The sequence below is a fragment of the Pygoscelis adeliae genome, unplaced genomic scaffold (assembly GCF_000699105.1).
Source record: "Pygoscelis adeliae isolate BGI_AS28 unplaced genomic scaffold, ASM69910v1 Scaffold950, whole genome shotgun sequence".
In the NCBI taxonomy this organism is placed as follows: Eukaryota; Metazoa; Chordata; class Aves; order Sphenisciformes; family Spheniscidae; genus Pygoscelis; species Pygoscelis adeliae.
Genome location: NW_008823911.1, coordinates 42,912 through 57,510, shown reverse-complemented (window position 1 = coordinate 57,510; position 14,599 = coordinate 42,912). Strand labels below are relative to the sequence as shown.

Sequence of the window (14,599 nt, the reverse complement as noted above, 5' to 3'; positions counted from 1 at the left end):
AGCGGGGGAGCGGACCCCGCTGCTGCCGTGCTGCGTGGCCGGAGGCAAGGCTGGGAGAGACGGCGGCAGAGAGACGCTGGAGAGCGAGGCGGAAAATCCAGAGAGGGAGAGAAAGCCCAGGGAGGATTCGCCCACCGGACAAGCGCGAGGTGCCGGGGGCCGTGGGGACAGTCCACGGCAGGAGCTGAGCTGGGCCTTTGGGCTTGGGCTGGACCAGGAGCCAGGCTTTGGGAGCGGCACCAGCACCCAAAAGGCAGGCTGGGTCTGAGGAGTCTGGCAGTACGTGTGGAGCGGTTGCTCCTTCTCTCCTTGAAAGACATCGAACGGGGAAGCTGATCTGCAAGGGGCGAACGTGGAGGGGCTGCAGCGTGTGCCCACCGCTGGCCAAGTGTTTGAGTAGTATTTACCAGAGGCATTTAATCATTTCAGCTAGGAAGCAAGAGGTTCGAGGGAACAGTGCCCTAAGAAAACCACGTCGGCGACTAGGGAACGCCAGCAGTTTTGAGCGGCTACCCCCGGTCTCCACCTCTGCACCTTCCCCCTCCTCTCGCTCGTCAGCACGAAGCGTTTCTCTTCAAAAGTCCTTAGATTTCCTCCACTCCGTGTGCAAATATCATCACCAGTCCCGGCTCTAGCACCATGTCCTCGCCCATGTGCTGGTTTTCGCAGGCCATCACCACCACGGCCTGCTTGCCGGGGATGCGCTTGGCCACATAGTTCTCGTAGTACCGCCGGTTCATCTGGCGGGTCTCCAGCGTGGCCAGGCCCTGCGGCCAGTTCCGCTCGTGGGCGTTCTCGATCAGCTCGTTGATGATGGACGTGGGGCAGCCGCTCTCCACCAGCGAGCGCTTGATGACGGCCTGCAGCACCGCGTCTGGCGTGGAGATCATTCCACCCCACCGCGTCACCCGGGCCGGCTGCAGGGAGTTCACCCACCTGGCGACAGACACGGGACAAGTGGTCAGCACCGTGCGTTTTCGGTGGCTCCCGCCAGAATCGAGGAGCTGGTCCACTCCCCAGCGCTCGGGAGCAAGGCTGGACGGGGAATGCCTCCATTTCCCCACCCACCCCTTCCCTGTTTTCACCCCCAGACAGGACCCAGCTGCGGCGTTCAGCTCTGCTACTCCCTCCCCAGAGGGAGGGGAAGAAAGAATGAGATGAGAAGCTGCTTCCTCCGGCCTTTCTCACAAGGAGGAAGGAATCTGGCAGCTTCCTGCTCGCGGGCAGGATGCAGGTGGAAGAATAAAAAATGGTCCGAACCCATTGTGCAAGCAGCTCACGTGCCGCTCCCCAGCACAAACGCCCCCCGCAGCTGCCCCCTTGCTTTTGCGAAGCATTTTCGTCTCAAACCGCGCCTTTGCCTCGGAAGGCGCTTCACCCCCTCTCAAATCCATCAGCGAAGCTGGCAGACTCCCAGCTCCGCTCGCACCCCGACGCAGGGCTCCCCAGCTCCTCCCCGATCAGCACGAGAACCAGCACTTACTCCAGGATTTCATTGTATTCGATGGTCTCCTCCAGGTTCTGCAGGTTGGGGTTGACGCTGCGGATGGCGCGCATGTAGGCCTTCAGCAACTGAATGTCCCGCTTCTACAACAGGCAGGACACAGCGGGGTTTGCGAAAAGGAGTCAGCACCGCGGCTACACGTCACGAGACCAGACCCCGGCGCAGCGACAGGGAGCAACACGTCCCTGCCCGTCGGCTCAGCTACCGTCCCAGCGGCTGGACGGTGGAGGTGCAGAACAGCAGCGGAGCCCCGGCTGCGCTCAGCTCGGACTGCCCTGCAGCCGCTTTCTTCGTCCACAAACCTTCTTTGGTGTTTGGTGTCCAAGCAGGCGAGACTGACCCTTCCCATGAGAGACCCCCCTGCGAGACAGCCCCTCGCGCACACGGACATACCTGCTCGGCCAGCTGATGCTTGTGCTCCGCGGAGGTCTTCTCCAGCTCAGCGATTCTCGTCTGCTGCTGTTGCACCACAGATCTTAAATGCTTGATGCAGTTGTGGTTTGGCAGCTCATCTTTGGGCATTTCCAAGCTGCGGAGCATTACAAAAAAAAGTGGAGGTCCCACATTAGGGAAAGTTACACACCAGAGCACTTGGCATAAGCACGTAAACAGTCTCCAGAACAAATCCAGTCTCGGAGGACTTGCCAAGAGGCCCAGGAAGCCCAGCGCCGTAACCCCCGATAGGTGTAGGAAGGCCTGTTCCCTGCCGTGTCTCAGGGCCAAGCCAAATGGTCTCGGGGAGAGCTATGGGAACAAACCACCACCAGGTTGGCAGGCGATGGGGATCTTCCTCCTCCAAAGCGATCAGGGTTCAGAACCAGGTCCCACACCAGGCAGCCCATGGGCCTGATCCAGTCTCTGATAGTCTCCAAGCCAACAGTCAGTCACCATCTGGCTGGATGCTTACAACACGTGAGTGGGAAGGATATCAGCACCAAGAGCACAAGTGCCAAGGTCAGACCAGCCACCCACTACTGCTCCTGGCTCTCAGCAACGTGTAGGAGGGAGCAGAGCTCATGCTGGAACTTGTCCCAGGGGGCTGGAATGGCTCCGGGCGGATTCACAAAGGCTCCAGTACCCTGTTTCCAGCAGCCAACCGACACCCAAGCCCCAGCAACGAGCTGAAGAGCCAGGGGCTTTGAACCAAGCTTAAAAAGAAATGGGTTTGACTAAAAATCCTTCCCAACCCTTTCTGCAGCACCATGGCCTTCAAAGCCCTGCTCCCCCCGGAGCTCTGCGCCCAGGGGGCAAAAGGGAGGCAGGCACCGAACCCCGGTTTCCTTCCCCGAGCCTGCGGCCCCTGCTCTGCCCACCCTCTGTGTCAGAGCCCGCCAAGGCCATCCTCACCCGCATCCCTGCTCGCAAGTCACCGGGCGCTTTGGATTGTGCTCGCAGTCATTGAGGTGAGACATCAGGTTGTCAAGTCGCACAACTGCCGTACAGCCGAAAACAGCGTTGTCGCAAGTGATCTGCAGCTTCGAGAGCATATTACGCATGATCCGTGGGACGGGGCGGAGGTGGGCAACCGTCACGACGCTGCGGTCCACGGGGCACGTCTGCTGCTGGGAGAACCACTGGGTGATGCAGGCATTGCAGAAGGCGTGCTCGCAGTGAGGAGCCTGCGGAGGGGCAGAGAACAGCCACGCGTTACTCAGACCCGGCGGGGAAGCATTTGCTGGCTCGTGTGTGGAGGACAGCCTTGACCAGAGAACGGCTCTCAGCCTTCGAGGGGTGCGCAGCAGCTACGTGCTGCCTCGGGGAGGAAAGCAAAGGGAAGAGGCGCCTCCATTACACAAGCAGGCACGATGCGCGCACGGGGGGATGAGACACCAAAAGCCAGACCTCTAAAGACCAGAGCCATGCACAGCACCTTCCACTGCAATGCAAGAGGCACTGCTGCAGAGCCGTCCTCCCTTCCCTTGGAAAAGCAGGTGCCCGTCTTCGTCCACCTCTGGTTTTAATTTGTGTGCCCAGCCCCACCAAGGTACTCTCTTCCCCCCAGACACGTGGTGTCCTGCAAGCAGATCAGCTCCCTGGGACAGGGCACGGACCCCTCAGAGCAGTGCTCCTGCTCTGCTCCGTCCCAGGTAATGCTGCCTCCTGAAAGGGCTGAGGGGGCAAGACAGCTCAGGATGCTAAATTTAAACATTTTTCCAGGGCAGATTAGAACATTACTTCACTGTATTTACACAGCTGGGCTCTGCTCTTGCATTCAAGCTGCAGTTGAAAGAGTATTAAGGTTGGGGACGGGGAGCGGGACACACGCCAGCTCTTTGGACAACACTGAGCTTTCTTCCACAGAGCAGAAACCCGGAGTTACAGGAAGGTCAGACGCATTCAGAGCTAAGTCTCATTTACAAGCTGTTCCCTCAGCGCACAGTGCCTTGCAGGCTGCCTTGTACCAGACAACAAAGGCAGACGACGATTGCAGGACGTACGCTGAATTAGGATTCACCCATTCAAGCTACAGGACCATCTTGGGAGTTTTAGTGCAGCCCCTGTGGCATCGCAGCTCGAGCCAGCCCAGCCCAGCACCTCTGAGCCAGCAGGCAGCAGAGCCTGTGTCCGACAAGGCAGCACACGCTGGGCTCTGGCACAGGGACAGCCACTCCTCTCCCTCGCGTTTTCCTGAAGTCCCGCTCTCCGAGGCTTCGGCTTTCCGCTGTCCCCCGCAAAGCTGGCCTCTCTGCTCCCCTTGTGGCATTTTACCCTCTCAAGCCCATGCCCATCCCCACTGAAGTTTAGTGACTGGGGTACCCCAGTGTCACCAAGTGCAGACTGGAGATGCCACAGATAAATCACACCAGTTTCACTGGCTACTGCACACAGAGGGTCACTCCGTGTCCGTAACACAGGGACGGGCCCTGGGGAATCTCCATCCTTGGAGAAACTGAAACCTTGGGGCTGGATACGGCCCTGAGCCCTCTGAGGTATCACTGGAGGTGGCCCTGCTTTGACCAGGCAGAGGGACCTCGCTGGGAGGGAGGGAGGAACGAGGAAAGAGTCCTCGGGAATTTGCTCCCTTCAAACCAAGGCTTGCGCCTAGCTACAAACTCAGCCTCATCGCAGCTCCAGTTACTGCAGTGCTGGCAGGAGCAGGAGGGCCGGTATCCAACAGACAGGCTGTTAAACACGCTTGAGAAAAGCCTGGGAACAAGGGAGTTTGTGATATCACATTCTCAAAAGGAGATTTAAATAAACCTGCAACTTTCCCTCTGGTTTATGTGATGGCCTGTGATCGTGTTCACATGTTGACAGACTTTTTAAAAATCAAAGCTTGTTTGACATAACAGATTAGCGTAGCTGGAAGGTGCTAACGCACGGTTTTACCTACAATAGATTGCAGTTCCACGCACCCCCAGCCCACTGGCACAGGGTGGGCTACAGCACAGAGCCCCAGCCTCCCTGGCATGCCCATCGGGCAGCTTACCAGCACAAACCACAGCTTTTGTGATGTGGTTTGTTATTAAGCAATGAAACTGCAATAATTATGCACACGTTTCAGATTAGCTCAGTTTTATTTTAATCCGTTTTATTTCAAATGAAGCTGGATTTACGCAGAGGGTACTGAGCTACCCAGCACACGGCCACAGCTCAGCCAGCGTAGCAACACCTCCAGTGGCACACAGACCCTGCAGGGAAGGGGCAGGGACCAGGGGGACAAAGTCCCACGTAGAAGCCAGCTCCGCTCAGCCAGCAGTGCTCCACTCCCGTCCGCACTGGTGAGGGGGCTATAAAAGCCCCCACTATCCTCTCCCCAAAGTAACAGGGCTTAGGAGGACACAGTGACAAATACAGCCCTTCCAGCACCGAAAGGCACAGGAGGGCTGGAGACTACGCAGTGCTCCGGCAGGACGCCGTGCTGGAAGAGCATATAATAGAGCTCACAGGAAAGCGCCGTCCAACAGCCCCTCCGCTTCGCGGGAAGCGGAGGGAGGAGTGGAAGCAGCAGCTCCCCGCGCACAGCCTCCTTCCCCGAGCGGCTGCACAAGCTGCAGAGCGAGCTGGAGGATCCACCAAACAACCCGGCTGTGCCGGGCCTGGGCAGAGCAGCGTGCTGGTACCAGGTCTGTGGTCTGTCCATCCTCCGAGCTACGTTTGGTGGCAGGAGAGGAGCCGGAGAGTTGAGCCAGGCTCCCAACAGCAAGTAAAACAGATCAGCTCTGTGGCATGGAGGAAGCATGTGTGCAGGGAAGCAGAGAGGGTCAACCAAGCATGAAGCCATAAGCGAGGGACAGATTTTAGCACAGCTGCTGCCATCTCTGCCTTGGGACACCATCACTGGTACGCAGCTGCATTGAGCTTTGGTAGAGTTAAGAAGGGAGTAAGGAATGAAAGAGTCAGGGAAACCTGTCCCAACACAAGCTTATTCCTTCCTCACACCTCCCTGCTGACCCCAGGACATCCCCCAAACCCAGAACTTCAGTTCCTTTCCACCAGAACTCACACAACCGCAGACTTTTATCCCTGGTGCTGCTTCCTTACCCATGCTGTTGCCTTAAACCACTAGTAGGAAAGTTAAGAATCCATTGAGCTCACCTAATGCACACGCTGTGTGCGGCGCCCATCATCTGATCAAGGCATCTAGAAGTCTGGAGCTGCAATCGGAGGCTTTCAGTAGCCACAGTCAGTGCTCAGACAGAAACCTACCTGAACCGGCTCCTCCAGGACCCCGCTGCAGATGGGGCATATAAGATCTTCATCAACATCCCCCTGAAAACGTGCTACATCATACCCCATTGCTCATCACCGATGCCAGAACCCTGTGGAGGGAAGAAGAAGAGTGGTTAGGAGCAGCCGAGCATCCCGTGATGTGTGGACAGAGCAGGTCCCGGCCCTCGCAATGTCCTGGTTCCCGAATTTCTGCCCTCTCCTCCCAACGTGGCCAGCTGGGGTAGCCCCGGGCACGGCTGGAGCTCACAGCCGAGCGCCGTACGGAGGAGCACGCAGGGGGAAGCGGTCTCAGCCCCCTCTGTGTGTGCTGAACTGCTCCTCCGTTTTGACACGCTGCTGGCATTGCTTCTCTCCCACACATGTTATTACTAATCCTGCTGCAATTTTTCTACTTGCTGGTTGTTTTTGCACAGTTCTGTTTGGTTTATAGAGGACAGCACAGGGGCACCTCTAACGAGTGAGCCCAGTCCCGTGGACTGAGCAGCGGGATGCATGCCAGGGACCGTTCCTGGGTGCAGGCAGACACCCACCAGCCTCGCCACATGGGTTGCGGAGGAACCAGCTCCCTCCCTGGGAACAGCAGCCTCGCTGGCTCCCGGCACCCCGGCTGACCGCTGCAGGTATTGTCCCTCTGCTGCCATCTCCAGCAGCTTTCCCACTCAGCCGAGCAGACGCAGAGTGAAGACGCCCAACAGCATCTGCAGCAGAGCGTGACCTCAGCTGGGTGCTCCAGCGCCTGGACAAGGAGTCCCCACAACTTGTCAGAGCTGTTGGGGCTCCTGCTCCCAGAACGGAGGGTGTGCAGCCCCGAGAGCAGCCCCTCAGGCACCAAGTCCCCATCCCTCCCTGCCGAGGACAGCATTCCCAGGTAAAACTGTTCACCAGCTTCTTACACTACCTGCCAGAGGCCGACCTTGAGCTCTGCCCCGGAGCAGTTATCGGTTCCTCTGCAGCTTGTCCCTAAAGAGCCAGCTCCTCCTCTCCTATTCTCACCAACATCAAAGTCGGTGACAAACCGCCACGGCCGTACAGATTCACGCTACGCTTGGCTCCAGATAAAGGAGTCCCCACCCCAAACACAAGCAGGAGCCAAGAGGGGACGGGAGGTGTGCGAGGGCAGTACCATGCCGCATGAGGCTCTGAAACCACCATCCATGCGGTGAGGAGACTGCGGCATGGCAGCACTTCCAGCTGTGCAAACACCAGGAGCATTACCTGCTCTGGAGGGCAGGTAGGAACTCGCCCTGCTGCTGCTCTGCAGCCAGATGTGGCCACCCAGCCACAGCCAGCGGTGCCGAGCTCCTGCACCTCAGCCGAGTTGCTTGCACAACACCACGTACCTCCCCAGCCAGCTCTTCGCAGCTGAAAGGTTTGGCTCTAGACAGATGCAGCAAGCAGAGCTGGTTGTGGAAGCCACGGTGTCCGCTCAGCTAGAGCAGCAAGGGAGGAGAGGCGATGGACGGACAGAAAGGGAGGCTGTAGGTAATGCAGTCGCTTCATGGTTGGCCCTTGGGACCCTCCCCAAGTCAAAGGGCAGCAGGGAGGGACTTTAATCAACTCACTGGGCACCGTGAAAGTCAGACAATAAATCAGCTCCACGTGCGGATGGATTCTTTGCTTCCACAGAGCAGGCACAGACAAAAGACTCCTCTGATGGAGGCTGGGGTGGGGAAAGTCCCTGCGTCAGTCTGCAATTCAGATAAGATGAACGGCTGCAGGCTGGAAGGAGAACTGATCTCCGGATCTCCGAGCAACCAGGATCGGTTGCTCTTAAACCTTCCCACGCCTTTGGACAGACGCTGCTCTCCTCCACTGGGAAGGAACCCAAATTCCTTCCCATCCCCTTATGAGCCACTCACACTGCAAGTCTCAGCACCTCCAACACATTTACATTGGGTTCAAACCAACTGGAAGGGCAAACACAGATGTGGAGGACCCAGCACAACAGCGCCTGGCTGCCAGCTGAGCCCCAGTACCCATGCAGCCTGCTAGCCCCCCACCACAGAGGTGCTTCACTCTGCGGCTGGGACCACTCTGACCTTCTCTGTTGCTCAGTGCTCAGGCACTGGTTCACGCCCCGGTGTCTTAACGGGTCTCTGAATCCACGAGCAGCTCCACAAACAGCCTGCCCCCTCATTCCGCTCGGGAGACACAGCACCTGCTCCTGCACGGGCACTCAGGTATCGAAGTGGAACTGCGCTGGGCAGCACTTCTTCAAAACCACACTCCCTAGCAACTCGGCTTTCTTTGTCTTTTGCTTCCAAGCTCCCAAATTCCAACATCATCCCTCCAACAAACAGCTGGGCAAGACACTAAATGTCTTCACATCCACTCAGGAAAGAGCCGAGCAGAGGGCAAAACACGAGCACCGAAAGCCAGCCTTGCCATCTGCCAAATGGAAGCCACCATCAAAACTTCCCCCAGGAAAAAATTCAGCACCTGCATGAGTCTAAGCACCTCTGAATTATTCTCCTTCCTCGACCCAGCTGTTCCCCCTTCTGCCAGAGATCATCTGTGGGGCTCTGCCAGCACGCTGAAGCAAAGAGCACCCTGCTGCTATCGCGAAGCGGAAACAGGACAGCTGAAAGCATCTGCAAGTGCTCGAGTGAGATGGAGCCGGCAACCCAATCTCCCTCCTGCTAGATCCAGAGGTGAATTAATGACCTGGCCCCACAGGATACTGGATACGCTCATTCTTCCCCGGGCTCAGCAACCTGCAGGATGGCCCCAAAGAAGGTATCGTATAGCTAATATGAGCAAGTCCTACTTGCGCAGTGCTTCTCAGCAAGAGCGATGATTCACGGGCTGCAGGGATCCATCATGTGCTGAACCGAAGCACAAAGAGCTTAGAAAACCTCTTTCTTGGAAGGGCTTGCAGAGGCACTCAGACACCAGGGTGAAGTCGAGCCAAACCATCCGCAACGCGGGTGAGACACGATGCAGGGGAGCGGGGGCTGAGCAGGAACCCAGACAAACCCACTGTTACAGGAAATTGCTTCTGCAGTAAACAGCAACTGCCACCTATGATTACACCTGATTTAAGTGAACGAACTTCCCAATCCTGCCCTCTCCAAATACACACAGCTTCTTGACCCCAGCACCATCAGCCTCCCTAGGGCTGGGCAGGGAGGAGGGATAGTTCGCACAGATCAGAGGCCAGTCACAGAACTGGGCTTGAGCCCAAATTACAGAGAAAAGCTGGGATAAGTCACTTTTTCCCCCCTTGTCATCACGCTCCTGCCTTGTCTTTGTAGATTGTCATCTTCTTGGCCTTGGGGACTTCGAGTGCCTGCACGCTGCTCAACACAGAAGAGATCTACATAGCAACAAGGGCTTGATGGTATCAGAGAGGATCAGTAATTAACAAGTCAAAAGCACTTTGACATTCCTACCCTTACCCAAAGCCTCCTCGGCATCCACCAGACAAGAGGAAGGTTCCTAATAAGCCCTTGGGGAAGTAGAGGAGAGGAAAGAGGAAGGCAACAACTCACTCCCCAGCTGGTTAGAGCGGTGCTGCACCGAGGACAGCCCCAAGCCTGTCGCACCCCCACAGCAGGGATCTCCCAGCCCCCCGATTGCTACGCAGAGGCCAGCATCTCATCTCAAGCCCCGACTTGTGCTGCTCTTCCGTCCTCCCCATAAACCTGCCATTTAAATAGGCAAATGTGACATCTAAAAGTTAAGACAGACCATCACCGTCAACTCCCCCTACTCTGGTCACAGGACATTCATTCCTACATACCCAATGCATTGCAGTTTTGCTCCAAATCTTGGGCAAAAAGGGGCTTCGTTTGGTTGACTGGCATGAGCTTGCCTCCGCCCTTCAAATGGCAGCGCAGGATCACAGCGAGCAAGGCTGGGGCTCCTCTGACCCAAAGCATATCTGCCCGTCTTTCATGTTAGCAGCAACTATACAGGTAAGATTTCCGTGGTAATACTGTGCTGTCTTCCAGCACGATAACTAACTGTTCCTGTCCCCAGAGGAAAATTCAATTGCTGAGAATATTTTTTCTGTTGACAAAAGGAAAATTAATGGCTTAAAAAAGCTCCCCCTCCTCCTTGGAAAAAAAAAAAGTGCCTGCATGGGAGCCCGTGGATTGTTCCACAGCCCCCAAAGCACATGTTCACATGTTCCCTCCTTTTTGCCACAATATGTTCAAGCCGCTGGATCCCAGACACTCCGGCTGAGCCAAGCTTTCTGCCTGGTTGACTGCTCCAGGCACAGTCTGTGGAGCAAGCCAGCACCTACCAGCTCCGGAGGAGCTCTCCACTCTGCCGGCACAGGGAGGCCGACTCATCTGGGGCTCGCAGGGTCGTACCTCCATGCTCCTGCTCACCCACACAGCCAGCTCTCCTCGGTCAACAGCTGTTTCAGGCTGCAAGCACACCTGGGCAAGGATCCGGGGCAACCTGGAAAGGGCCTGGCCCTAGACAGCTTTGCTGGGAAAGCAGCATCTTCCACAAGATCCTACCAGCATGCTGTTGGCTGCAGTACTACGTATAGGGCTACAGCTTGATATATCCTCACTAGATAAAGAAGCGGGGGCCAAGGGGTCCCCCCAGCTCCTGGGGCAGGAGCAGACACCTCCACCTGCACCATGCGAACAGCGTGCCAGGCTGTCGGGAGACACTGACTCACTCCCAGGAGCTGACGAGTACGAGTGTGAGCAACACGAGCAAGGACCAGCGCAGAGGCAGACAACAGCACTGGAAGGGAAGCGAGTTTCACCCAGGTAAATGATGTGCTGGCTACAAAACTCCCCAGGCCCCCAGCCGCCCGGAGCCTGAGAAGGTGAAGGTTTGAAGGAGGCACCGACCCACATCGACCCGCACAGCTGTGCCAAGCAGAACAGGCGACAGGGACGACTCTGCACGCACAGCTAGAGCTCACCGAGATAAACCAACCTGGCCCAAGGCAAACGATAAGTGACAACAGCGAGAACAATGTGGTCGTGGGAGCGGAGCCAGCACCTACCTACTAAACACACGGGCAAAAAATACATTTGGAAAAATCAGAGCACAATGGTCAGTAAAGCCAACGACTGGATGGAGAGCAGCAACCACCCCAGGGCCTTGTGTGCAAACGCAAAGGTGTCCAGCTCAGCCCCTCCCCAGGGACACCAGCCGCTGGCAGCATCTGCCAGCTCTGCTGCCTGCCCTCCTTTTAGCAGCAGATCCCCGCAGCCAGCCCCTCTTCTGAGCCAGTATCTGGTGCCAGTTCACCAGGGAAGCCCATCCCTTCCATGGAAATACAGAAGACCAGACAGAATCCCTTAAAAAAAATAAAAACAAACAAACAAAACAAATCAAACTTAATTAGCCTGTGCTGGAAGTCTCCAGCATCAGGCTTTGCCTGGCTCTCAGGGGAAAAAAAACCCACCATTTTCTCATTATTTCCAGCATAAGTGTTGCCAACAGATATCAGAGCCGCCTTGCAGCTGGGATAGCTCGGAAGAAACCTGTTCTGTGAGCAATGGTGTTTTTAATAATCTTTCCTAATTTCATCATCTTTTTGAGCCAAAAGAAATAGAATTAAAACAAGAAAGCAAGGGGGAGGGGAGGAAAGGCAGAGAAAACAACATATGGATGCAGGAGGGGCTGTTCTGTAGCAGTTAAAGCCCAGCATGGGAGCCAGGACACCAGCAATCTTCTCACTGGTTTGCACTGTGTGTGTTCTGGGGCACCACGCTTTGTTGTCTCTGTTTCCCTGCTGTGAGTAAATACATAACATCTCCGGGGGGCGGCACGGTTTCTGAAGCAGTCTTGCTGCCGCTGGAAAGTTTCCAGGGGGGGGGGAAAAAAGGGTGACCCAGAAGCTTAAAAAAAGTCAAAGTTTTGCAGCAACTGGCTCCCAGCCCCCAGGATCTGCATCCATTTAAGACGGCCTCTGCTCCCAGGAGTCCAGGTCACGCCAAGGAAAGAGGCCACCAGCACCACCGGTGGGACAGCAGAAGACCAGGGACAGCCAGTCGCTGGGACAGAGCTACGTGCAGCAGAAGCTGCCCCATCAGTACCTGGGAGGGAGTGCAGGGGCTCTGCAGGGGGGCTGACGTTTGGCTGAAGCACTTTGCCGAAGGCATCTGCTGGGCTCCATCACCCAGCCCAGGTGAGGAGGCTGCTCGGATAGGATCAGGGCTGGCGCCAGGATGCAGGCGAAAGGGCTCTGCTCAGCCGGATCTCTGGTCTGACAAGCAGATTGAAGACGGAAGAGTCATCAGTGTTGAAGCTGTGCCCACGTCCGTGCCTTGCAGCTTTAAAGCAGCTCCTAACCGACCTGACACAATGGAAGTTTCGCGGGAAACCCTCATGTCAACAACCAGAGCTGGGTCTGGTGACAAGCAGCCTGTTCCCGTACAATGGGGAAGGATTCACCAGCCCAGCGACAGTCAGCGTGCAGAGCTGTGACAGTCTGTTGCTCTCCTGCAAGCGACCCAGTTAGTGCAGCCCAGCTGGCCAGGGGCAGCTTGCCAAGCTCGGGTGATTACTTGCCTGCCCTCCTGCCAGCACGGCTCACTGCGGCTCCCAACATCCTCCGGCATCTGAAGTCTGTGCATTTTAGAGCACAGCGTGGTCAGCAGCTGTGACGAACTTGCTGGGCCCCCGCAAACCACATACTTGAGATGAGTGCCCAGCGCCCGGCCACCCTTCTCTGAGTTAGAGCCACCCGGCAGTCGTGCCCATCAGCCAGCACTAGCAACAGCCCCCAGCGTCACACAAGGAAGGAAGAGCCGTCTGAAACTGAAGATTAACAAGAACAATATTGAATCCGAACATGCAGCACAATCTGAAGCTGGCTATAAGTCTCTCTGCCTGACCTAGTTGTCCAGCGACCCAGTTTATAAACCACGCAGTACAGCGGGACAGAAACAAGCCCAGTGCGTGCTGTGCATTCCTGGCTGAAGCCACTTCCCTGCACTGCTGGGCCTGGCAGGGAAACGAAGCGGGCACTTGCTGGCACACAGGCTGAGCACAAACCCAAACTTTGCCCTAATCTGGAGCCACGAGCTCCCTGCTCAGACACAGGCCCCATTAGGATTTAATGGCAAGGAAGAGCTGGCACAACGTACATCCCGCAACTTCTTTGGAAACGAAACACCAGCAGCGCAGGTCAGGCTGCCGTATCCCCCACGGCTCCTCCGCCTGGGGTTGTGCACCCAGCACCCACGCAGGACGGAGTCACACAGCTGTGCGTTACGAAATGTGAAGGCAGGGAAGAGAACAAACACTCAGTTTCATGAGATACAGGCTGGGGGCCAGCCACCTTCCCTACTGCGCTCTCCTCGCTGCACGGGGCTTCGGCAGCTCTGTCGAGCCCCACAGACCTGGCCAGACCGTTCCAAGCGACTGCATTTATAGCCTTGACTCGTGTCAGACCTTCCTGGTCTTTCTTATCATTACCTTGACTTTTCTGGCACAAAATTACACCCCGTGCTCACCCGTGTTACGCACTGCTCAACAGAGCAGATCTGATTTCAAAAGCCAGCACTAAAACCGAGTGGGGTCCAGAGTCCACCCCGCACGGGTGATCCCCAGGCTCAGCCACACACTGTCTCGTGCTCAGCACTAGCGGCGAGGTTTGGAGAGGCAACTCGGCGGCCGCGGGATCAAATTTGTGGCCTTGCTCTGCCTGTTCCTTTGCTTCTTCCCATTTTGTTGGCATCCGGCTTACCTGCTTGTGTGGAATGAGCCTGCATGGTTTAGTGGTTTTCCCAGGAGTTACTGCATGCATTTGAGACATCTACGGGCCACGAGCTTAAAAACCGCTGGCGCAGAGGAGAGTGCTGGTCTGCAGGCCAGGACAGTCGCTTCACCTGCCCGACTTCAGTTTCTCCATCAAGAGTAACCGGTGAAGAGCAGCAGATACAGTAAACCAGTTCTGCCTGCGTGCACATCACCAGCTGCTTGGCATGTGCATAATTAACCACCCCACTAATGACACCACGGAGCAGCAGCACTCCCTCCCCACCAGAAAAATGGATCAGACACTCAGCCAGCCTCAGCTGAAACGTGACTTGTTCACTCCTCTCCAGCATAATACACAGGGCCTCTAATTGCTGTTGCATATACCCAGGAAGCAGACGGCAATTTAAAGTAATTTACGCTCCACTCGCAGGAAAAGCCAGCGAAGCAGTCCTAACAGCAACTCCCGTTTCAGCGAAGAGCCCAGCGAGCCTTCCTGCTCTGCAATACCGCAGCATTCAAGCAGCGCTGCTCTGCAGCACGACCTGTTAAACCCCACGTACAGACCAGTACCACAGCGGAGCCGCGCTCAGGCTCAGAGGGAACAACTACACCAAGGAGCTGGGTTTGATCGATTTACACGATGCTAATTGGTATCTTGATTCTTGCTTACTAACCCTTTAAAGGGTTACTACCCGCTTCAACATAATTGTTGAGCTAATGTACTTCTTTTGGAACAAT

At 56.3% G+C, this 14,599-nt stretch overlaps 1 protein-coding gene across 1 annotated transcript in view; it reads right to left on the bottom strand.

Annotated features, from left to right (window-relative positions):
• Positions 1–66: 66 nt before the first annotated feature.
• RNF41 (ring finger protein 41, E3 ubiquitin protein ligase) overlaps positions 67–14,599 on the bottom strand; it is a 19,189-nt gene continuing 4,656 nt past the window's right edge. The window contains exons 2-6 of the mRNA XM_009335204.1: positions 6,155–6,267; positions 2,852–3,123; positions 1,898–2,033; positions 1,484–1,587; positions 67–936 (exon numbers count right to left, since the gene is read on the bottom strand). Coding sequence (XP_009333479.1) covers positions 585–936; positions 1,484–1,587; positions 1,898–2,033; positions 2,852–3,123; positions 6,155–6,244 — 954 coding nt within the window. The 5' untranslated portion in view covers positions 6,245–6,267 and the 3' untranslated portion in view covers positions 67–584. The remainder of the gene's footprint in view (positions 937–1,483; positions 1,588–1,897; positions 2,034–2,851; positions 3,124–6,154; positions 6,268–14,599) is intronic.